The sequence below is a fragment of the Delphinus delphis genome, chromosome 7 (genome assembly GCF_949987515.2).
Source record: "Delphinus delphis chromosome 7, mDelDel1.2, whole genome shotgun sequence".
NCBI classification, from domain to species: domain Eukaryota; kingdom Metazoa; phylum Chordata; class Mammalia; order Artiodactyla; family Delphinidae; genus Delphinus; species Delphinus delphis.
This window is the reverse complement of record NC_082689.1, coordinates 54324057-54349356: the sequence shown is the minus strand read 5'-3', so window position 1 is coordinate 54349356 and position 25300 is coordinate 54324057. Positions and strand designations below refer to the sequence as shown.

Below are 25300 nucleotides of genomic sequence, written 5' to 3'. Positions count from 1 at the left end.
GCCAAGACTCAAATCCAACCTCTCTGATCATAACGCCCCCACTTTTGTCCACTACAGGATACCACCTTCCAAAGGGATATGGCTTTTCACACAAGCACTGTCCATAGACTGAACAACGTCTTACATATAAATGGACTCTTAAAACACATGTAGATGCCATTATAATTAATCTAATAATAATTGTAGGTTTCGTTGTATTTTTTCAAGAGATAACAAAGTGTAACTACGATCATAAAGAAAACGACATTTTTCAAGTTTAAAACATAGAAAAACACTGAACTCATTCCTTTTTTTAAATTGTAGTTTAAAAAAGCACATAACATAAAATTTATCATCTTAACCATTTTTAGGTGTACAGTCAGTCCAGTAGCGGAAAACACTGATCTAATTCTCAATTCAATAATCCAAGTAAGTGTTCTGCAAGATGCCCATGAAACTTCAAATTATGCATAAGAGGTAAGAAAACCTTTTCCTCACATCATTCTTTTTAAATATTAGCAACTCTACCTTTGCTTGTAAACCTACCTGTTCCAGAAACTCTGCATTGAAAGTGGGCTGGCCGTCCCTCAGAAGTGACAGTGTCCTGAAGTGGGGTGACGATGGCAGGAGGATAAACTGGCATTTCCTGATCAGGAGACACAACTTCTGGAACTAAAGGAAGGGACCACAGACTTGTCAGGAGTAAGGCAGCCTACAGACCTCACAGAATGAAGCATGCTGATTTCTCTTAATTTATCAGTGGAGCAGTGGAGCCCTTTCAAAGTTTCCAAGTTAGGTAGCAATCTACTTTTAGGAGCTCCAAGTTGTATTTTTAAATGCCCTGGGAGGATACAAAAGCGGGTTTCTTAGGTTTTACTTTAAGCTGAGAAGTAGCAAGGTAGTTCTACCTTCCACAGAGAGCGACGCTGAGGTAGTGACAATTCCATAGTCATTCTTGGCTTCACAGGTATAGACGGCCGCGTCCTCTGGGAAGGCTTCGATGAGCAGAAGTGTGTACTCTTGCCCATCGTGAAGGAACTTGCACTTGAAACCAGTGGAAAGCAGCTGCTCTTCCTTGTACCAGGAAATTTTGGGCTGTGGTCTGCCGGATATCACAGCACAGAAGCGGGCGGGCTTGCCAGATTGCACAGTAACAGGCTGGAGCTCCTGTAGAATTTGGGGCGGTTCTGGGGCTGGGAAGAAAAGAAAACAAATAGCCCATGAAAACACAGGAAAGCACGGGAAAATCTACGTTAATTTGTTGCCAGGTGGTTATGTACCCCGAAACAAAACTTTGGAATGGTGATATCTTTACTTGCCTTAGAATATTAGAACATTCTTTGTGCTAAGAAGGAAAAAAAATTGGAATTTTGTCCCTAAGTAGAGGGAGATACTTTTGATATTTGGTGGGGGGGGGGTGGTGGTGGTGCTGGGAGTGCTGAGTTTTTCAGCATAACACGGTCACCCCTTTCCTGGCTGGGATCTGGATCGGGGTGACAATGGACAGTCCTCTAAAGAATGCTAGAACATTTCCACATGCTACCTATTTTTAACAGTCATTTGGGCAAATCATGTGGTGAGGTGGCTCATCCCATTCAGGTTCGGTTTTCAAGTATTTGTGTATATGTGATAATCATTTTTTAATATACAGGTGCCAGTGAAGTGCAATCAGTATGCATGAATGAATGAATGTCATTTTAGATCTAAAGGCAATTAGGTAATTTTTTTTTTAATTCAGCTTTCCTGTTATGCTAATTAAAACATATTCTTGGTGTTGTGATGACTGAGGGAAACTGGGTCGTTCATGGAACCAAGAAATGGGGAGAACTGACTTCTGTGAGGCTGATTTCTGACACAGCCATATAGGTAGACCTTTACTTCTCTGTGCCTCAGTTTCTCTACCACTAATATAGAAATAATAATAACTGGATACCATGACGATTTGGTCTTCTAGGGACCAAGGGGATGTTGGCAATATGGTTCATTTTTATGAAACTTGAGATTACTCTTACTGTTCCTTCATCTGTCTCAGGGGTATTTGTTCAGACAGGTAGCACCCAAGGTCAGGACAGGAATGGATCTAGACCAGCCTCAGATTCAGCTCTAAGGTTTCTAATGAGGAAAGTGGATGGTTTAATGGTGCTCCTCTGAGGACTTGGTAGCATATGGAATTCCCCACTAAAGTCAGACCCTGGTCCTAGGGCATGGAGCTCACCTGTGGCTTCCTAGGTTCTCCCAGGCATGCCTTAACAGAGGCTGGAAATGCCCCACCAGAGACTGGAAATGCCCCATCACTTGGTAGTGCTACTAGTATTCAAGCAGTTAGGGCCAAGGGCAGAGAACTAGAACAGCTGAAAACCGTAACTAGAAACCCATTTGGGGTCTATTATAATTGACATACAGTGGATGTTCAATAATGTTGACCAAACTAAATAAGGATCTAGCCATTAGGTGCCTTCTGGAAATGACATCTTGGTCCTTTTAACAGCTACCATCCCATTTCCACAGGTATAATATGAAAATAAATGTAATAACTTCAAACATATGAGTACCATGGGTTCTTGAGAAATTGCCTGGAAACTACCAGAACTTCAGTAAGTTGAAAGGGAGGATTATTACAGATGAATGCACAAAATATGTTAATATCTCTACCTACCATTGACGTAGAGGGTAACAGAACTCCTGTTCCTTCCTGCCACAAAGGTGTATTCACCAGCATCGCTATGCCTGGTCTCAGAGATAAACATCCGGTGGATTCTCCTCTCCACCACATACTGGTGTCGTTCTTGAACTTGGAAATTGATTTCAATGCCGTCTTTATACCAGTGGGCATCTACATCATCTTCATTGACCTCAAACTCAACGACAGCACGTTGTTTCTCAATAACCTTTTAAAGGAGCAACAGGAAAAGAAAATTGAAGCCCTGGTTTCCTTTCGGTTTTAACCTGTTTCCAAAACAGCTCATTTGAAGAGCATGTCAAACCTATATATTATGATATAGAAAATTGACTGGTTATAGCACATTCTAAGTTTTCCTGCATATCCTTGGACAAAAGGTGCCCATACTTCTTTTGCTTACATCTGCATGGAGGCAATGATTTCATCCTTAAATGTTTGCTTCTTAGTTAATCATAACAGAAATAATGACACTTTGCGGTACTTCCCTGGTGGCGCAGTGGTTAAGAATGCTCCTGCCAATGCAGGGGACACAGGTTCAATCCTTCAATCCCTGGTCCGGGAAGATCCCACATGGCGTGGAGCAACTAAGCCCATGTGCCACAACTACAGCCTGCACACCACAGCGGCTGAAGCTCGAGTGCCTAGAGCCTGTGTTCCACAACAAGAGAAGCCACTGCAACAAAGAGTAGCCCCTGCTCACTGCAACTAGAGAAGGCTTGCGCGCAGCAACAAAGACCCGACACAGCCAAAAGTAAATAATAAAATGAAAATAAAATAAAAAAGAAATAATGACTTGACTTTAAAGAATAATGACTTTACATCTGAAGGCTGTTTATCATTGACAAAGTTCTTTTGAGTTACTATTCAATTTGATTTCACATGATGTGAACCTTGTAGGCTAGGTAGGAACTATTATCCTCATTTTTAAAAGTGAGGAAATCAAGGTTCAGGATTGGTCAATAAAGGATGGAGGACATATTGGGTTATCTGACTATGCATTGAAGGCTTTTTCACTCTGGCCTAATGTAATGCCTGGCTCTCCTCGGATGAGCAATATGATAAACATGAGCTCAAGTGATACTTCCCTTCACATGTTATCGCCCCGTTATATCACGTGGGAAGACTGGCACCCATGAGGACAAGCCGTACACGTGCAGTCAAGAGCAAAGGTGTTTGCTCAGCATCCCTGCTAGGAATCCAGCTTTGCTCAAACTGGTCTTCCTCTTGGACCTCGGAGGGAGTTTTCCCAGTCAAGTCCCCACACAGCTGCCTCTCCAAGGTAGAAGGCTTCTGAGAAAATGCCACCTTGTTCTGAATTCCTTTAATTCCAGTTGCTGTGCGAACACCACAATTTAAAGTTTAGTTCCTTTAGGGTTGATGTTGCTTGGTAAGTGGCCATTTGACAGTGAAGTGTCTACAGCTGCTTTCATTAAAGTATTTAGACAGCTGCGAAGGATACACTTATTCCCTAAGCGAGAGGAAACTGTGACTAAGTTGATGTCAGCACAAGAGTGTAAGCTGGTAGGGATAAGCTGATTTCATTTTTTTAGAAGACTGTGGTTAGAAAATTTAAAAGTCAAAAAATTAAGTGACATTCTCTATGAGGACACGGGGATGGGGAAGGGTAAACTGGGACGAAGTGAGAGAGTGGCATGGACCTATCTACACTACCAAATGTGAAATAGATAGCTAGTGCGAAGCAGCCACATAGCACAGGGAGATCAGCTCGGTGCTTTGTGTCCACCTAGAGGGGTGGGATAGGGAGAGTGAGAGGGAGACGCAAAAGGGAGGGGATATGGGGATATATGTATATGTACAGCTGATTCACTGTGTTATGCAGCAGAAACTAACACACCATTGTAAAGCAATTATACTCCAATAAAGATGTTTAAAAAATTAAGTGACAAAATGATAGATTAGGAGCTACTGATGACTTCTCCAAAAATTCAGCACGTGGACAATTACCTGAACCTCCCTTTTAATGCTTCGGATGCGAACGTCTCTGCCCTCTACAAAGAGGCTGGCAGTGGACATGTTGCCTCCAGCCACCACTGTGTACTTCCCAGCATCAGACATCCGGGTGGATGGGATCAGAAGGCGGTGGACGTATTTCTCCTTCTGTATCTTTATTCTATGGAAGAAAGGGAAATTGAGGTTTAACGTATGATGACTCAAAGGAAACTGGGAATCACTGGGATGTGGCAAACAAACCAACGGACCTGTCCACAAGCTGTAGCTCTTGGCCATCTTTCATCCACTGCACAGTGATGTCAGGTTCAGAAACTTCACATTCAAACATAGCTCGCTTCTTCTCGAGAACCTTAATGTCCTTAATGTGTTTCCTAAATTCTATATGACGAGCTGGAGAACAGCGTGTAAAAAAATTAATCTTTCTAACAGCTTTGCTAAGATATAATTCACATACTATACAATTCACCCAGTGAAAGTATACAATTCAGTGGCTTTCGGTATATTCAGAGTTGTGCAACCATCACCATAATTAATTTCAAAGCATTCTCATTACCCCCAAAAAAGACCATGAACCCCTTAGCCATCACCCTCCAGACCCCTCCCTTTGTCCTCCCCTCAGACTTAGCACCAATCTATGTCACTATAGATTTCTGCACTCTGAACTTTTCCTATAACTGGAATCATACACTATGTGGTCCTTTGCGACTGGCTTCTTTCACTTGATATAAAGTTTTTTAAGGTTCATCCATGTTGTAGCATGTATCAGTACCTCCTTTTTATTGCTGAATAATATTTCATTGTGTGGATATACCTCATTTTATTTATCCATTCAGTAGCTGATGCTCTAACATTTTATATAATGTGTTTGCCATTTATTTTTATGGATATGACATTTATGAAACCATACCTTCCACATAAAGAGTGGCTGTCGAGGTAGCTTTTCCAGCCACAAAGGTGTACTCAGCAGCATCCCCGAAGTGAACATTCCTGATGTTCAGGGAGTGGGTGAGCTTTTTGGTTCTCATCTGGCACCTGTCAGTCGATTTGATTTCCACACCATTCTTTAACCATTTGTAAGAGATGCCTTCATAGTTCACTGTGACCTCAAAGGTAATGGTGTCTTTTTCTTCAGCATTGATGTCCTTCAGCATGGATGTAATCATGATTGCTGCAAAGGGGGAAGGAAATACACCCAAGGAGATTTTGTGTCACTACGACGTGGGTTATGACAGGCACAGAATGAAAACTTGGAATGTTCTTAGTACGTCTGTTTAGGTATCACAGTTCAGAGAGATGAGCCATGATACCTTCCAGGTACCTCTCTACAGGACAATGTCAAGTGACAGGGGAAGAGAAAAAGTAAGAGATAGACAATGGAGCATCTTCATAGGTAGCCTTTCAATGCTACCCTAATCAAAAATTTTATCCAGATGCCTAACTCAGTGTGGACACAGTAGATGTTTCAATCAAGGTAACTGGTCAGGAAGAAAAAGTGTAGGCTATGGAATAACAATGAGTCTACTGGATATTCTGTGTGTGTGTGTGTGTGTGTATTTGTATATATATTTTACTTACGTGTCACTTTCAGGGTGGCGCTGACTTGGTCATTGCCACAGACAAATGTGTATTCTGCTGAGTCCTCTGTGCTGGTGTTCATGATGATCAGCTGGTGGAGTTTTCCCTGCACCACGATCTTGAACTTTTCACTCATTTCAATCTCCACCCCATTCTTTAGCCACATGGAAGGCACATTGAAGTGGGAGACCTCACACTCAAAGGAGGCAGTTTTGGTCTCAGGTACCTCAATGTTTTTCATGGTTTTTGTAATATGTAATGCTTGGGAAAATCAGAGAGCACTTCGGTTAATATATTTTATTTAAAAAAAAAAAGATGGAGCAAACAAACGAATGAATACATGGAGATCACCCAGAAATGCCACAGGGGCTGCCTCATACTTACTCTCCACGAATAGTTTCGCTTTGCATTCCAATTGCCCCACCACAGCTGTATATTCCCCAGCGTCCAAGGGGGAAATCTGCTGCAGCATCAGTTTGTGGACCTTCCTTTCTGAGACCAGCCTGTGTTTGTCACTCGGCTTAATCTCCACATTCTTGTGGAACCATTTCACTGGCACTGTGTCGTGGGAAACGCTAACTTCAAAGGCAACGGTGGCATTTTCCAAGGCAGTCACATCCTTTGGCTTCTTAATGATTTTGACAGCTAATGAGGAAAGTTGAAGCCATTTAGTGATATGGTTAACTTCATGGTAACCACGAGTTGGCCACTTGTAAAGTGTTTCTAAGTCAACTTACTCTCAACGTGCAGTCTGGCACTGGCTCCCAGCCTTCCAAGCTTGAAGCCATAAACAGATTCATCCACAACGGCACAGTTTTTAATTCTCAGAGAGTAAATTGTTCCTTTGACTGAGATAGTGTACTTGTCATTGGATTCCAGCACAACCCCGTTTCTGATCCACTGGACACCTTTTACATTAGGGTGTGTGAGCTCCATAGTGAAAACAGCATCTTGCGTCTCTGTCACCGTGAGGTTCTTCAGAGTCTTCTTAATTTTGACAGCTGAAGACAAATTTATGATTTGTTTAGAAAATAAAGATGATACCATTCAGGTAAGAGAAGTCCCAAATAAGATTGTTACCGGGTCATCTTGCAAAAGAATGGTTATCAAAGAATTTGCAGTTATGCAGCATCTCTAGAGTTTTTAAAAGACACTTTGAGATTATTCAGGAAAACCTGGGTCCAGTTTGAAATGTACCTCGTATAATGTCTTTTCTATACTTGAATGAGATGTAGTTTGCATAGCTGTATATTAATAACTTAATCAATGGATTGGAGAAGAGTGAAAGAAGAATACAGACTGAGAGCATCTAATTTGCTGCTCCACAGAGCTGGAACCTAAGACGTGGTTTCTTCACATTAACTCATAAGCAATTTTGCACCTTGTGGTACACGGCTCAGAAAGAAAGTTCGAGAGTTTATAATGATTTTATGAAATGAGGATTTATGGGATCCACAATGATTATACCATTTGACTTTTAGAATAACTGTCAAAAATATACTACGATTTTTTAGTGGATAAATCTGTTATTATATCACTGACCTTCAACTTTAAGTCTGGCAGATGTTTTGGAAGTGGCCACCTTGTAGGTGTATTCTCCAATGTCATCTAGTTTGGTGGCAGCAATGATAAGCCTCCTTTTGTGGCCATCAGATTTACTTCCGATGTTTTTACCCAGCGGTAGGTGTTTGTCATCCTTCAACCATTCTCCTTCGGAATCTGGGTTGGCAACTTCACATTCAAACACAGCTTCCTGGGATTCAGCTACAGTCTGATCTGTGAGTGGCTTGGAGATGGCGCCCCCTGTGGAACAAGAGAAGTACAAGTGTGAGTCTTTTAAAAATATTTATACAATAGAAAAACCTTTGCACAATTAATATAAAACATCAAATTTTAAAACATGATTCTGAACATCATGAAATGTCTAATAAAATTATTTTTACACACTTTAAGAAGGTATCACAGAAACCCCTCGTTCTAAGTATGTATCACTGATAACCAGGGAAACTACTGGAATCAGAAAGGTTTTGCAAAGGAAAAGCAACTGTTAAGTTATACAGAACTCTGAGAACCTTAATGTGGAGCACAGCTCATGGACGGCCCGTAACTCAGTTCCTTCCTCAAAAGCATGCTGCTTAGTCTTCTACGGATGATTTCCTGAAAATACATCTAATATCTGACTGGAAAAAATTTTGCTGAACAAAATGTATAGTCATCAATGTTTCTAGAAGATTAGGGATTCCTATATACTAAAAATCACTGTTTTGACAAATGTCATCTCTTCTACAAAGTTTTCCCCCATTGGCTCCACTGCTATCATCGCTGGCAGAGATAATTACTCCTTCATCAAGTTAGTTGCTAATGTATCTGTCCCTCTCTATATTGTGAATTCCTCAAAAAAAATATCATGCCGTATTCATTTTTGTATCCTGAGTTCCTAGCAGCGCCTGGCCAATGGCAGGTGCTTTAAAAATGTTGGGTGAAATCACATAGAGGCTCATAGTTTTTTCTTGTTTCCACACATTTAAAAACATGTAATTTATATTAAACATATCAAAGTGCAGAATCTAAAATTCTGTTTCAGAAGTTTTTTTCATGGCCAAATCTGTGAGGAAATCTTATAATGTAATAAAGTATAAACCATGAAACTTTCATACCAGAGAAGACACTATTCCCATTTGACTTGCTTATATACCACGGATTGCACAATTTAGTCTCCTCAAAACCTAAATTGTTATGTACCAAACCAATTAATGATGATGCCTAGTTTTTTCTTGACAGTTGGCTTAGACTTTTGATTCTTCATTTTTAAGCTGGTGGCTTCTGCTGAGAATGGTCTACTTCATTTCACAAGAGACACACAGACACATATATTGAGGTATATTTTTAAAATATTCATTATAAAGTATGAAGGGAACAAAGAAAACAAAAGTGAAAGAAACAAGAGCAATAAAAAAAAGAAATACATCTTTACAGTAGGAGAGTTTAAATAAAACTCAGTCCAAACGTTAACTCATCAATCTATCATGTGCAACGTATTGGACTATACAAAGATGAGAAAGAAGCAATTCCACATTTGGGGAGCATCTACTCAGGTGTGGGAAGAAGAAACGGGGAATAAAACAAGTATATGAGTCAGGGTCATGAAAGAAACACACATAAAGTGATCCTGAGGTTGGAGGATTAAGATCTACAAATGGGAAGGTCAAGGAAGGCTTCACAGAGGAGATGGCATTTGAGCTACGACTTCCTGGAAGAACATTTGGAATTTAGGCTGATGGGAATAGTGTCAAGGGTATTATTGGTTTTGAGAACAGCATAAGCAGAGGCAAGGAAGTGGGAAACTGGTGGGAATTTGGGAGGAAATGGGCAATGATTTCTTAAGTTAAAACAACTGCCCTACTTAGGTTTAAGGTTTAACCTAAGTTCTTTAACCTAAGAACTTAGGTTAAATGATAAATGTACTGACCTGCCACGATAAGTTTTCCAGATGTCATATTTTCTCCAGCATAAAATATATATTCTCCTTCATCGTCTTTCATCATATTTAGAACCGTCAACTTATATATTTTTCCATGAGCTTCAATTTTATATTTAGAACTGGGATGGATTTCCTTGTCCTTAAAATTCCACAAGACATCAATTCCTGAGTGGGACAGTTCAACTTCCAAGACCACATTTTGGGTCTCTGTACAGGTAAGGTCGTGAAGACCTCTGATAATTTTAATTTCTGGGGGGAAAAATAAAATAATCACTTGGTTACTAGTATACTGGGAAAATAGAATGCTTAAAACAATACTAAGTGACATGGAACAATTCTTACTTTCTACAGAAAGATCACAGCTGGTTTCAACTCTGCCAACCATCAGCTTGTAAGGACCTTCATCTGAAGCATAGGTCCGGTTGATCACAAGCCGCTGCTTAGTGCCTTTGACAATGGCATGCACGCGATCATCAGGCTTGATCTGTTCATCATTTAAGTACCATTTAACAGAAGTCACATCAGGGACTGAGACCTTACATTCGAGCACAGCCTTGGTGCCCTCAAGCACGTTAATGTCTTTTAGAGGTGTTATCACGTCAACACCTGCAAAACCACACACACACAAAAGGATTGTGAATACAAATTTTGTTGGAAACGTGTGCTCACTTGACAGCATACAACAAGACATGTAAGTCGCACTCACTGTAGACAGAGACGCGCCCACTGGTTGACAGTCCAAGGGCAGGAATGGTGAAGGAGTAATGTCCAGCATCCTCCTTAGTCATGTCTTCAATAAGCAGCATGTGTGACTGCTTGTCTATCACAATGTGAACCCTGTCGCCCGGCTGCACTTCTTCGCCATCCTTCATCCAGACACCTTCCACCTTCTCTAAGGAGACTTTAACTTCAAGCTGAACAATGTCACCCTCGCAGACTTTTTGATCACTGAGTCCTTGTAGGATAGCAACGGGGCGGGCTGTGAAATATGGGGAGAAAGAAGAATGTTATGATTATTTATTATCAATAAGCCATAGCGATACTCACTGCAAGCTGACAGGAAGGGGAAGGCTTACGTTTCATCTTTAGTTTACAGGTTGTCTTTTTCCCATCGACAACAAAGCTGTATTCTCCCTGGTCCTCTTTGGTCACATCCTTGACTGTGAGGTTCTGACGTCCACGGCGAGACGTAATTGTGTACTTGCCATTGGATTTAAGCTCCACGTCATTATGATACCATTTGCCTTCTATATTTTCCGGGGTTATAATGCACTCTAACTCTCCTGAAAATGATTCTGAAACTTCTATGTCCTGAAGTTCTTTCACAAACTCAATGACTGCACCTGAGGCATAAGAGAAGGAGAAGTTAATTTCCCTGGAGAGTTATGCATCTAGACTTAGGATAGAGAAAATTCCTTGTAAATCTCTTATTCCCCCCGCCCCATACTATCAGGAATATTCTTAATATCTAACTGCTGGACTGAGAAATAAATTGTCAATTAAAAGGAGTTACTTAATTTAAAAATTATTTTTAAAGCACAGAATTATATTTCAATAAAAAATTTAAAAGCAAGATATCAGAATGACCTTGCTTTTCAAAATCCAAATTTTCAGGAATTCCCTGGTGGTCCAGTGGTTAGGACTCAGCGCTTTCACTGCCAAGGGTGCGGGTTCGATTCCTGGTCGGGGAACTAAGATCCCACATACAGCACAGTGACGCCAAAAAAATAAAAAATTAAAAATCCAAATTGTCAATATTCTTAATTACCAGTATAAATTCATGAGTCTTGCTATGGAACTTATATTTAATTCCCAAGTAATTCGTTTTATGAAGTGAAAATTGCATAGCTAACTTTATCACATACTAAGGGGGACTTTAAAACTTAGGAATGAAATCATTATTTACTACCTTCGACAATAAGCTTAGCCGTTGTTTTTACGTTTTCATCTTCGGCAAGTACACAGCTATAGTCTTCAGCATCAGATGTGTCAACTGTCAGGACGGAGAGGAAGTGAACTTTCCTGTCAGAGAGCATCCTATATTTATCTCCCGTGTGAACCTCCACACCATCCTTATACCATTTCACTTTGACAAATGGCTCTGAGGTTTCACATTCAAATGTTGCCATGGTGTCTTTTTCCTTAGCAACAACATCTTGTAATTCCTGTGTGAAAGTGATCAATTGCTTGGCTATAAGAAAAAGGAAAAAAAAAAAAAGCACATTAAATTAAATTCACAATTTGGATAATGGGAAAAGAAAATAAAAAGAAAGACACTACTGGATATTCATGGGTAAACAGAAACAGACCCATCAAATGAAAGAAATTCAAATTACCCTGGACGAGTAAGAATGCGTGACTTGAGGTTTCCCCAGCTATATTGATGGCTTTTACCATGATGCTGGCAGAGTCCTCAGCCGTCACATCTCTTATGACCAGCTCACAGACATTGTCTTCAGGCCAGTACCAGTAGATTCGGTCAGAGCGCTCAATCTTTACACCGTTTTTGTACCACTCACATTCAGGATCTGGTTTCCCCACCACTCTGACCCGGAAGTGTACATCCGATCCGTGGCCCACTGTTTGGCTTTGGATTCTTTCAAAGATTTTAGGAGCCTCCATACTAGGACTTAGTTCAATTTTATCAGGTTTAAAAGTTGGAATAGTGATTTTGCCTTCTTCGGCAAGGGCTTTCTTCTCCTCTTCAGTTAACTCTTTGGTCCAGTGGAGAAGTTCATCTTTTGTCTTCCTTAGAAGTTCTTCATAGGATTCATCCTTCTTACGAGACTTGAGCTCCACAGCAGTAATGGCTTCATAATAGCCTTCCTCAGTCCTGCGCTTGAACTTACTACGCAGCTCTTCTGACTCTTCAGGCACTTTTTCATGGGTAATTCTTTCAGTCCTTTTCAACCTCACAATTTCCTTAGTTTCAGTGGTGTCAGCAGGTCTGTCCACCTTTTGTACTTCGAACTGAAGTTTTCCAGGTTCATGTACGTGAAACTCAGGCTTTGGCTCAGGGGCTCGCCTAAGGACAGACCTAAAATCTTCCCTCTGTTGGATCTCAAGCTTCACTTTATGCTCTATCACACCTTCAGGGTTTTCTGCAGTGACCTTGACTTCACCCGTATCATATGATTTGCAGTCCACGATGTCCAGATAATGAATGCCATCGTAGCGAACTCTGAACCTTTTGCTTTTGCGGATGAGCTGCCCATTGAGGTACCAGTTGACTTTGGGCTGAGGGTAGCCTGTCACTCGGCAACGGAATCTGGCGGTCTCCCCTTCAAGTACTCTCGCTGGCTCTGGGAACAAGACGATGTCTGGCTTTTGCTTCTCCTTTTGATCGGTTGTCACACTTGTAAGGGCACCTTCATGAGCCATCCGTTCTAATTCTTCAATTCTCTGTAAGCCTTTCCTCCCCTCAGGCAATTGAGATTCTTCCACGAGACTCTTCTCGTCTTTGACAATAAGGGTAGCAGATGTGTGATCTGTTCCGTATTTGTTAGTAGCTCTGCAAGTAATGATACCACTGTCTCTGGAATACGCAACTCCATAATCAAGGCTGCAATACCCAAATTCATTGATCATACGGAGCCTGTTGGCAGCTTCCAGTGGCTTTCCATCATGGAGCCATTCCACCACCATCGTTGGGTCACCAATTGGTGTTAGCCTGCATTCAAAGTGGGCAGGCCCAAAGCGCTTGAGTCTTAAGGAAGTGAGTTTTTTCTTGAAAAATGGTTTCTGTTGTTTCTCTTTGTCATAGAGGTCACCCTCTTCCCATTGCTCTTGACCATATCGCAAATGGAGGGGCTCCAGTTCTGGGGCTGCAATCTCCTTTGCTCTATATGTCCCTCGTGGGATGATTAATTTTCTCTCTGGCTCAGGCTCTGCAAACTCAACTTCAACATTTACTTTGCACCTTGTAGTGTCTCGGCCAGCCTTATTAATGGCAGTGGCAGTGTACCAGGCAGAGTCTTGGCTGACAGTGGAGTCAATTTTAAGGGCAGCTTCTCCCTTGGCTCCTTCGATTCTATTAAAAGTGGGAAAATTAATCATCAGTACAGAAGTAGTTGTGGCTTCCTTGGTTACTGGATTTGTGTAATGAGCTTAGTTTTATTATTTTTCAAGCAAACTTACCTGATTTTTGGATATTTATGAGGTACAATGATCTCACTGTTTTTCAACCATATGATGTCAGGGTTGGGGTTACCCGTAGCTCTGACTTTCATTTCAAGTCGGGAACCTTCCTTTATGTTGAGATTTTTCAGTTTTTCCACAAACACTGGTTTTACCTGATGTTCCACAGCTGAAAGAGAAAGGTCATGATTCTGAGTAGGGCTGAACTACCTGTTTATAACCCAGGTGATAAGGTAATTTCTTTTTTAATCTTCAGAGCAAATACCTTCCACGGTTAAAATCACTGAAATTGATGATTTTCCTGCCCTGTTTTGGGCAACCACAGTCCATTCTCCAGAATCACTGGGTGTTGCAGGGACAATAATTAGTGATTGGGTACCATCTTCTTTAATGACTACTTTATGGGTATAGTCATTGACAATTTGCTGACCTGTAAAAAAATAGAGTAAAAAAGAAAACATGTTAAAATAGTTATTTTTAAATTGTTAGGCACACACATAAGCTTATTTTTGTGTTTAATGATTTATGAGCAAAAACTTTTACTTACCGTCATGAAACCAGAAGGTCTCTGGCATAGGTCGACCCACGACCTTTAAGTCAAATCTGGCAGTCTGTCCTTCTAAACATTTGAAAGAAGTAGGTTTCAACACAAAGACTGGCTTATACAGTCTCTCAAGCTGTGACTCATCTGTTTCCTCCAGCCTACGTCCGGGGGACATCCGTGCAGGGGACATCCGTAGAGGGGACATCCGTGCAGGGGACATGCGTATCGGAGATCTGCTCACTGAACGTGGAGAGATGGACCTGAAAAAGAAAGGCAAAGCAGAATATTTTCATGAGGCATAGAGAAAACTCAGCAAGACAAAGCTCTTTCTTAATGTTATTTTAGAATTTACTTTGTGTACATATTAAAAGGTACCTCAAACTTGCTGGGATCCAAAACGGAATATATTATTATTGCCCCCAAAGCTATGCTGTTCATTTAGAATGGTCCTTAATGCTGTCTCTCCCTCACCACTGGGTTTAGTTAGTTACCGAACCTTTTTGGTTCAACTACCAAAATATTTCAATAAATGCTGGTTGCTTAAACAACCACGTGAATACATTTATGGAAAAAGAAAAATATACTTCTTTATCCCAGAAGAGGAAAAACATAGAAATTATATTTGAAAAAATCCCAAACTCCATCTATATACTGCAGCCAGATTGGCTTGGACTGGATTTCAAGTGCTGACACCACCACACAGGCTGGGTGAACTAAGGCAATTTTCACAGGGTCAGGGAAGCTGAGTGTTCCCACTTCCAAAATAGCAATGATAATCCCTCCAAGGCAAGGTTGTTGTATAAATTAGGGTAACATATGTAAAATCTGATGTCAAATACACCTTTATAGCTTTCACTACGTTAGCTACAGCACTGGCAAAATAAATAATATGCTCCACAATGAAAATGCTTTTCTCAGCTTACGTAGGGGCAAGAAATAAAAACTGGGCAACTGCCGGTATTGCGCATGGCAAATTTCTGTGCTATCTCAGCCTTCAATTTTTTCTGCCACACAATAGCAATTTGCTACAGAGATATTTGGTGTTTTAAACAATTTCAATACTAGTCAACACAAATTATCACGAGTCTACCTGATTCTGCTCACTGGCTCTGGTGTGGGCATGTAAGTCGGAGCACTAAGTGGCGCAGCGGGTTCCACATACAATTTCCCTGAGCAAATTGCATTTCCTTTAATATTGCTGGCAAACGCGGTATAGATGCCTTCATCTTCCGGAAGAACAACAGGTATGCGCAGACTAGCTCTGCCATCTTGTAGAAAGTCCATATGGTATCTCTCTCCATGTCTGATGCGCTTGCCATCTTTGTACCATGCAATCTGCAAATAATATCATGCATATGTCAATATAATTTAGAGAAAATGGTTACACTGTAACCTATTCATGTCTTCATTGTAGCATGGAGGTATGATCAATGTTTATATTTTACCTTGGGTGATGGATACCCAGACATCTTGCAATGAAAAGTAACACCCATCCCTTCAAGAATTCTGTAATTCTTGACTCTTAAATCAAATCCTGCTTCAACGGCTTCAGATTCAGAAATGTCAACTGCCATCTTTTCTTCTCCGTCTTCTTCAAGAAGTTCTTCTAATGTAGTCTTTATTATTCTGTATTCAATTTCTTTAATAAGTCTCTCTTCAAAGGAAGAAATATGGAATTCCTACGCAGTGAAAAAGATGACAGTTTATTAAAAAGATATATGCCGACTGATAGAAATTCCTTAAGAGTATTCATTTCAGAGATAAGGTTTGATTAAAATTTTTAACTGCAAGAAAAATCTAGAAGGCTCTTGTTTTTGCTTGTTTGTTTTTCAGTGAGAATTAGATGGGTCATTGTTTTGTTTTTAAATCTGCATTCCAGTCATCTTTGTCAGTTCATGCTGTGGTGTCTTGGGTCAATGACATTCTAAGAGTATGGGTTATATAGGCGATGTTCAGCCTACCGATGAAAAAATGTTGGCAGTAATGAACTTGGTTGTGCTAGTATTTGTTTTTCCTGCTTATATGTAATTCCTATTTCTAAAGTCATGTGTGCAACATGTTATGAAGATTAAGGAACCTCGTCAGCAGTGAACCTGGACATGTTTATAGTAGTCTAACCCTCACCTATCACTTGAAAATGAAAATATCAAACAAAAAGAGGGGCATTGTGGGAGGAAAGTATACTGTATGAAGTGATTGACTTGGTCATTATTGTTATACTCACCTGGTCTTCCACAAAAGTTCTGACCATTACAGTATCTTTGGCCATTTTCTTCCTAATTAAGGCTTGCTCTTTTTCATACTCTTTTTCATATTCAGAGTATACATAGCCAGGTGCTATTTCTCCAACTTTAGGTTCTTGCACAAATGCAGGCATTTGTGTCTGGTAAAGCATTTCTTGCTGGGACTTCATCAGTGACTCATAATCAGCTAGGAGTTAAGAACATAAGTTAATTTTTAATGTTCTTATGAAAAAGCCTCCATGCCACTGTTCACTCAAGCAAGTCCTACACCACGGAAAGTTGATAACCAAAAGCCAGATCTGCCAACTTTTACTATCAAAGTGCTCAGTATAGACTAATTAGATTGAATTTCAAACCCAAACTTACGTTAAGAAGTCAAGGCACCACTACTATTGTAGAAAGAATTTTATATTAGTAGTCAGTCCTTTGGGATCAACCCTAGAGGTCTTCCTAATTTGCCATGTGGCTTTTGGCAATTCATTTATCTTCCTGGGTCTTGAGTGCTTTGCCAAATGGGGATAATATCCTAACCCTAAGGAGTTTTGTGCAGCTCAAATGAGACAGAACGTGGATGGTCCACTATAAATGTGAACATCTAGGCAAAGATAATGGAGACCCACAGATACATTTTGTTTAACCTAAATGTTATTACACTTTTTTTTTTCAAATTACTTATAAATATTGAAAATTCTGATTTCTAGCTTTTCTTTAAAACATCAGAAGCTTCATGGCATGGACATATATATGCTACCAAATGTAAATGTAAAGTAGATAGCTAGTGGGAAGCAGTTGCATAGCACAGGGAGATCAGCTCGGTGCTTTATGTCCACCTAGAGGGGTGGGGTAGGGAGGGTGGGAGGGAGACGCAAGAGGGAGGAATTATGGGGATGTATGTATATGTATAGCTGATTCACTTTGTTATACAGCAGAAACTAACACACCACTGTAAAGCAATTATACTCCAATAAAGATGTTTTAAAAAAAAAAATCGTAAGCTCTAGCAACACTGAGCCTGGTACTGCATGCCTGGCAACAATGTACTGGAGTTGGGGAGCTACTGCCCCCTTGAGGCAGGGCGTATACTCTCTCCAGTTTGCCCCTGTCTGCCCTGCGATCACTAATATCTGTCTGGATCTGAAAGGCAACTGGATTTAGAATCCCTGCATTTTCAAAGGCATTATATGCTTAGAAATAAATGTACTGAAAAGAAACTATTGTTAGAACCTTCTAAGTTTAGCACTGGTATGGCTTTGGAGGCTGTGTGATCTAAAACATTTCCTATACAGCTGAGGCCAAGAGATGGGTCAGATGGGGACACAGCCAGTATCAGAACCAGGATATAGCAACAGGCCTTTTGACAATCACACGGCACTGCTACTTCCCTGCATTTCCATTTTTATTGTGCACACGGAACCACTTAGAATTGCACTCACCTTCTTCAAGCAAGGAGGCAGATGCAGAAGTTTCTCCATGCTTATTACGAATAACAACAGTGTATTCTCCAGCATCATCGGCAAATGTCATTGAAATCACCAGTTTGCACTCGCCAGTTTGTTTGTTGTAACTCACTTTGTATCTTTACGGAAATGAACACACAAAAAATTCAGCCATAAGTAACCCTTATGTGGATCTGTATAAAATTCAATGATCCTAAACATGGGACTAAGCTCCACCATAGAATATCAGATTGCTGAAAATTGAGCAAAATGCATAAGCATGAGTAATGTGGGCCAAGCAAGTTAAAATTTTCATTTTAAATAACAGTAATATACTCTTTAAAATAGATAATAAACTATAATACTAGTAGAATCAACTGTATGGAAATAAGGGCCTTCAGTGTTTATGTTAGCAAATGATGAGGCCATTTAAGCACTTAGGTATTTCTCTTTGCTCATTATTTTGTCCATTGTTTTATGTGAAGATCAAATGAATAATCAAAACAATAAATTCCTTTAAACATTTCAATATGAAGCCTTTGGTACACTATATTTATTCTCAAGATACGATGGCTACATTTTTAGATTGTTTAAGTTGCGGGAAATTCAAACCTAATTTTATGTTCAATTGCAGTAAATTTATTAGCATAGATTTTCATGTATAACTATCTTTCTTCTTCATTACATGACCCTTTTTCTTTTATCTTTTAGTGCCTTACTTACTAAGCATTTTTACTGAAAGTTGTTTTCCAATCCCTTCTAGAAGAATATGTCGTGTGTGTAAAAATCCACACCATTTTCTCCATTTCACTAGCACTATAAGTGAATCAAAATAGAACATAAAGAAATGCATCTTCCATCCACTTTTGTCACAGAGCTTTGTTTCTCAATAAGACTTCATATGAAAACATGAAGATACCTCAAAGCGCACTATGAAGCCTCCATAACAAAAGAGCCTACCTTTGAGGGATGGTGGGGTAGGTAAATCCTACTTCTCTCTTGGCTTCATATACATATCAGACAAATCACAGAGAACGCTATCATTCAGCCATAAAAATACCTGTATCCAGTGGTTAGAGGAACACCGGACTTCTTCCAGTAGACGTGGGGCTTTGGGTTGCCGTCAACCTGGCATTCAAATACAATGCTCCCGCCTTCTACCAGTTTCTGTACCACTGGTTTTGTAATAAAGAAAGGAGCGGCAGGTTCTCCAGGCCCTGCTGGTTCCTCTGTGATGCTAGTGTCTGTCATTGTCACATCCCTTGATTCCACAAAGCTGGAAAGAGAATTCCCTTCATATTAGCTTCTGGACTGCAATTTGCCAATACGAAAGGAATGAAAAAGCAAAACGGTACTACAGCAAAACTCATTAGCAAAAAGCGTGTTACCGTTTCTCTTCGGTGGTAATTTTCTCAGCCACAGCTGTTTCCTTTTCAAACTCTTCTGACACTACAAAAAGACAGAAGTTTCTCTTGTTAAGTCAGATATTTAGTTTGTTTCATTAGTGACCTCTGCTTAGCATCACAGTTAAGCTGACCCCATAATCAACCCCTCAATTCCAAAAGGGCGCTCCATTACGAGGTGTGCAGACACCGTATGGTGAAAAGAAGTGTCAGGCGACAGCGACGGCATGTGTGGAAGGTTGGTGGGGGTGTGGCCACTGACCTTGCACAGCTAGATAGCAGGATGTGCTGACAGTCCCAGCCTCGTTCACAGCACTGCAAGTAAATCGCCCACTGTCTTCTGCAAAGGCTTCACGAATCATAAGACGAGCAATTCCACTCTGGAAGCTTATCTGGAAATCAATGGAGCTTTCTATTTGGTAGTCTTCCCTGTACCATGTCACTTTTGGGGATGGGTATCCAGAGATGTGGCACTCGAAGGTGACAGATTCACCTTCAATAACAGTCACGTTCTTTAAGCCCTAAAGAGAGAAGAAAAAGGAAGTATTGATATATGTGCATATTCATGAATCATCTCTATGTGTTGTAACAAATGTGGGGGTGGTTTGACCTTGCACACTCTAATTGTCATAAAACGCTTTCTTAATATCAAGACTCTAGAAATATTAGTAGAGAAACTCCCTTGGAAATTGGAATATCCCCAATCTGAAATAAATGTAAGGCATTTCCAGGTTCATAGGGTAGAACTGTATTAATACCATATAATGGGGCAACTCTGTACCCTCTGTGTTTTGCACATATTCAAATCCTAACAAAGCTTGAAGGCTCAGCAGCAGACGCTGCCTCTTCAGCAAAGCTTTCCATGCTACCTTCACTTGGAAGTAATCTAGCTTTCCTCCAGACGCTCCCTCTGTTGAAGTGCTTATCACCTTCTACATTTCATTACGCTTATTTACGTACATCTTCTCTGATAGTAAGACAAAGATTTCAAAGAGGGCCAGATTGGTCTTGCGATAGTGCCTTACGCATAAGAGAAACTCATTAAATCTGTTGAATACATGACTGATGGCTGTCACACAGAATTCCCCCTCTCCTTGCCAAACAGTATGTGGTCTTAAAATTAGTACTTGTAAATGCACTCGTGCAATTTTCCAGTTTGAGAAACTGATCTTTGCATATATGAAAATTATTTGATCAGATATGCATATGATCCAACACAATCAACTTTACTCACCGAGACTAAAGTTGGTGGCGTAACAGGGATTTCAACAGGTGCAGGTATTCTTGCTGTTTCTGTCACCTACAATTTTTACAAAGGATGTTACAAAATGCTCAGGAAATTAGGGGAAGCCTCATAAGCTCTTAGCATATGCAAAATTATAAAAATAACTTGAGAAAAAGAGCTCCGACCCACACCATGCTCAATAAAATGAAGTGCAAGCACGGTGATGGAGAAAGGCAGGACACCTGGCTGACCACTTCTGTAGCACAGACTGGCCAAGCGCCTAGCCGTCCTCCACAGGAATGGATCAAGAGACAGCGGGCGCTCCGGTGACCAACCTTGGCTTCACGCTCGTGCAGTACTTCGAAGTGCTCTTCACGGGCTGCGCCACCAATGATGCTCACCCCGACTTCCTTCTTCACCTCAATGTCAGCTTGACTCTTAAAAGTCTCTGGTGTGTCCACAAAGGGGAACTGGGGTGAAGGGGTGGGCTCTGCTCTCGCTCTAGCCTCAGCGGGCTTCACAGTAGGTGGCTTCACAGATTTGGTGACCTTCTGAGCGGAATGTGTGGCTGACAACTCTTTTTGTAACGTGGCAATAGCGCTACCAGCTATTGATGCCTGAATAGAAACGGAGTCAGAAAATAAAGTCACTTAACTGTCATCCCAGTCATTACTCGGAACTGCTTTGCCACTAGTATTCCTGGGGTGAGTCTGAGTCTCTTTCCTATATGGTCCCTTTTTTATTGTTCTCATTATCACTTTTATAGTTAATGAAATGTCAGAGATAAGCCAGTTATAAAGCTCCTTGTCATTCCTGCCAGTTTCTAAAATGTATCTGAAAACCTTCCTTACAGAGTTATACTTAGAGCTTCTTATTTTATGCTCTTATCATAAAGGGACTGAAGGTCTTCTAAAACTCGGTCATGAATTTTCACTTAACCATCCCAATGAAGCTGTATTTGAAAATACGACGGTGGGAAATTCAAAAATAATAAAAAATTTAAATACTTGGTTAATTCCTAAGAACTACTTTAAAATAGCACATTTAGGCTTCGGCCACAAATCTGTGTGAAAGGTGAAAATGGAGATGCTTAGAAAAATATCTTAAGGGCTTCCTTACTCTTTTTATTCTATTGCTGTCCATGGTTATTTGGTTTCCATAGTAATTTGAGACTATCCCAAATGTAGGTATTAAACATACCTTACAATCCTTTGAAGCGTACAAAGTTTAGATTCCATGCCTTGGGTGTGTAAAGTAAGAACAGTTGTGACTAACACTGAGGGTTATTAGGCCCTGTCAACTTGCTAAGGATTTTACATGTACTAACTTGCCCCTGATAACAGAGCTAATAAGGGGCAGCGGCCAGGGTACTTATCCAGGGCTGTGTGATTCCACAATCCAGCCCAACTACCACACAGTCCCACCTCTCCATTTTGCTACAGTGAGTATACGCACACATGATTTCTCAACGTCTGTCTTTATTATTGGTATCAATTCTCATTTAAGTTACTCTGAAATGTCTCACAGAATGAGGAAAGCTGAACTGCGTAACACATCATCTTTTACAAAATGTGAAAGGAAAGAAGCCTGTATGGATTTTTGTCTTCTCAGAGGTGTAATATAACCAACTGCTAGCCTAGGCTCACCCTGCTGGGCAAGTTTCAGACTTTAGGGGCTTCTGAGTCCACTGTGAAAGCAAACAGACATCATCAAAAAGAGGCCCACATTGGCTTTCGGCAAAGATACCCTACGTCACCCATTAGATACTTTCTTCCTTCGAGCCTAACATTTCTTTGTCAAGCTCATTAACTTCTTACCTCATATCCATGTTCTGGCTTAGGAACAGAAATTTTTGAAACGGTAAAGTGAGGGCTTGCTGTGCGGGGGCGTTTATCCACATGGACTAATCTTTCACTTGTTAGATCTGTAGTTTTCTTGATCTGCGTGGAAATGGAACTCAGTGATACCCGTGTTCACCAGGTGAGCACGGCAGTTAAGCTCGCTTTCCCGGGAGCAGCCAGTGGGTCCAGACTCACCTGTGATGATATGTGCATTCCCATTTGATCCGTAGTTGTGATATGAGTCTCAGAAGGAGCGTGGATCACTCCAGGCTTGACTGCTTTAGGGACAATGTGGGGTTCTGAGGCTGGACGTGGCGGATGCTCAGTTACCTTGGCGGCAGACACGTGTTCCTTGTGCTCGTACTCCAAAGTGGTCTTCTGAGCATACATTTCTTCAACGTGCCCGGGTTCTCTGGGCTCTCGAACTCGGGCCTGGTCTACTGCAGCAACCACTGTTGCTACAGCTTCCGCCTTTTCCCCAACGCCCACCTGCAGACAAGGTTTCCAGAATTAATACTCAGTAATGTCAGTCATGTCTAAAGGCACGATGGGCCGACGGCACCTACGTTACAAAGCTATGTTAATGTCTCCAGAAATATGACTTAGAAATGCATTTACGAATTTAATATTTCACTGATTATTATAATGCATGGACATCTAGTTAGATACACTCTGAATCCTTGCTTAAATAGATTAGACATTAAATCACATAAACACAACATAGGACAACACAATGTGTATGTAAAACAGAAAGGAAGTTTTGAGTTTGTCTAGTACTTTGTCCATGGCAGACAGTCAATTAGCACTTGTGAAATCAGGACTTCGGGGCTGGTTATCTTCATTGATTATTTTTATTGCCGATCATTTAGTCCGGCGTTGGTGCAACGACGGCGATGATAAAAATGCACTCAATACTGTCACACTCCCATCCAGAAAAATCAGTTGCTACAGAATTGTACAGTCACATGCAAATCTAAGATAACATGAAAACTTGTGAACACACAGGGAACATATTAATTTACTTATGATTCCCTAGGTATAAAATTTGTTTAATCTATTAGAAAGTATCTTTCTTAAAACACACGAATGAAGATACTGTGATGAAAATGAAAGTGTTATATTTGGATTCAAGAGAACAATCTTTCACAGCAAAGTTCAATTTACTATTGTAAGTTAAAGTGAAGAAGGAAAAAGAAATGTTGTTTTCTCATTTCCATGAATCTGATTATCATAAATGGGAACACATTTTGCAAAGGAGTTTCTCTTTTAAAGAAAGCAAGCCAGTTGATACAGCTTATACGTTATTATTCTCTGCAGTACTTGGAAACAGCATATCGCAAAAATCACATCACCGTGTCCATCAGTGCTCTTTAAAAGAATGCTGGAATATTTTATTAATGTTCAGTTTTCTTTTCTGCTGCTGTGAATAGAATCTAGATTGCATCTGAAGTGTTTTTCAAGTGTGCTACCTCTATAGCTGTTAAAATTATTCTCTGAACCATTTAAGATACAAATGAGGTGTTTCTGAGACGAAATTGGGCCTTTAGTGATTATAGGCTTCATCCAGTTCTCCATCAAGGAAGCCACAAACAATCTAATCTGCCTTGAAGAATTGCAGATACCATTTTCACTTTAGATTGCATCTTAGAAGAATGCAAAATATATGTGAGGATTAGGTGGGTTAAGTTCATTCTTCTGGTTGTTTCTTTTTTTAAACCATATAGGCCATTAGTTGACTTTAATTTTATAGATGTTTTAAAATGTTAACATCTTCAACTATACACATACACACACACACACACACACACACACACACGTATAAATTACTTTGCTTATAGAATGATTACATTTACATTATATCTCATTTGAATCTTTCAACCAGTCTATGAAATAGTTTTGAGTTTTCACTTTACTTATTTTAATAATGAGAAAACTTAAGCTCAAAGAAATTGTCCTTTGCTAACTGACATATATGAATGTTATTCTTAATTTAAAACTTATGCAAAAAAGAATCTTAACTATAGTAAGATATTTTAAGTTGGGGAAGCATCTATATGTTTTTCCTTAGTTAACATATGTCAACTCTATATACATATGCTGGTGCACCCATATACTCATTGATGGACAGCCACAAATGAGTAATCTATGCTGATAGCTGCTCTTATTTCTTAGTGGACTGACTCTAATATCCCTCATATTTTTGGAACCTAGATAATCAGGAAGAAGAATTGGACTAGAATTGGAGACCCTAACTCATACAAGTTTAAAGCTGAGAATTAATTTAGAAGACACAAAGAAAAGTGTTACTTAATCTGACTTTCCACAACTAGAAGTGCTGACTGTTGCACTGGAAGAACTGGACTGAATCTAATGGTCTCTAATGTTATTTAATCTGACTTTCCACAACTAGAAGTGCTGACTGTTGCACTGGAAGGACTGGACTGAATCTAATGGTCTCTAATGTTCTGTTGATCAGTTAAGCAATTAAATGGAGCAGGAGGAGCACAGAGACTCATTGTGGATGAAAAGTCAGGAGAGCTGATGATGAAATGGGATGAAACAAGGCTTGTCACATCCACAGCATCAGTTTTCACCTCCTCATGAAAAAGATGTATTTGTTCTTGCTTAATGGCAAATCCTTCTCTAGTTCTTGGCAGTGTTCACAGATTTTGCAGTGGTAACTATTTCTTTGAGTCTAGACATTTCCTGAGCTTCCACTCTTAGCTAATTATTTTTAAGCTAATTTTTAACAACAAAAATAAGACAGTCAAATTTATGCGATTCA

General features: G+C 40.1%; 1 protein-coding gene across 1 annotated transcript in view; it reads right to left on the bottom strand.

The window, feature by feature from the left end:
- The window catches only part of TTN (titin), a 281802-nt gene that overhangs the window by 237430 nt on the left and 19072 nt on the right, over positions 1 to 25300 (bottom strand). Inside the window, 30 exon segments of the mRNA XM_060016520.1 lie at positions 526 to 651; positions 888 to 1172; positions 2636 to 2867; positions 4625 to 4790; positions 4879 to 5020; positions 5538 to 5798; positions 6206 to 6466; positions 6590 to 6850; positions 6943 to 7206; positions 7748 to 8008; positions 9675 to 9935; positions 10029 to 10292; positions 10393 to 10665; positions 10763 to 11029; positions 11596 to 11877; positions 12023 to 13716; positions 13824 to 13992; positions 14089 to 14253; positions 14371 to 14627; positions 15458 to 15702; positions 15813 to 16046; positions 16592 to 16797; positions 18044 to 18186; positions 19107 to 19322; positions 19435 to 19495; positions 19712 to 19970; positions 20684 to 20749; positions 21010 to 21291; positions 22492 to 22614; positions 22711 to 23004. Of these exon segments, the coding sequence (XP_059872503.1) occupies positions 526 to 651; positions 888 to 1172; positions 2636 to 2867; positions 4625 to 4790; positions 4879 to 5020; positions 5538 to 5798; positions 6206 to 6466; positions 6590 to 6850; positions 6943 to 7206; positions 7748 to 8008; positions 9675 to 9935; positions 10029 to 10292; positions 10393 to 10665; positions 10763 to 11029; positions 11596 to 11877; positions 12023 to 13716; positions 13824 to 13992; positions 14089 to 14253; positions 14371 to 14627; positions 15458 to 15702; positions 15813 to 16046; positions 16592 to 16797; positions 18044 to 18186; positions 19107 to 19322; positions 19435 to 19495; positions 19712 to 19970; positions 20684 to 20749; positions 21010 to 21291; positions 22492 to 22614; positions 22711 to 23004 (8020 nt within the window).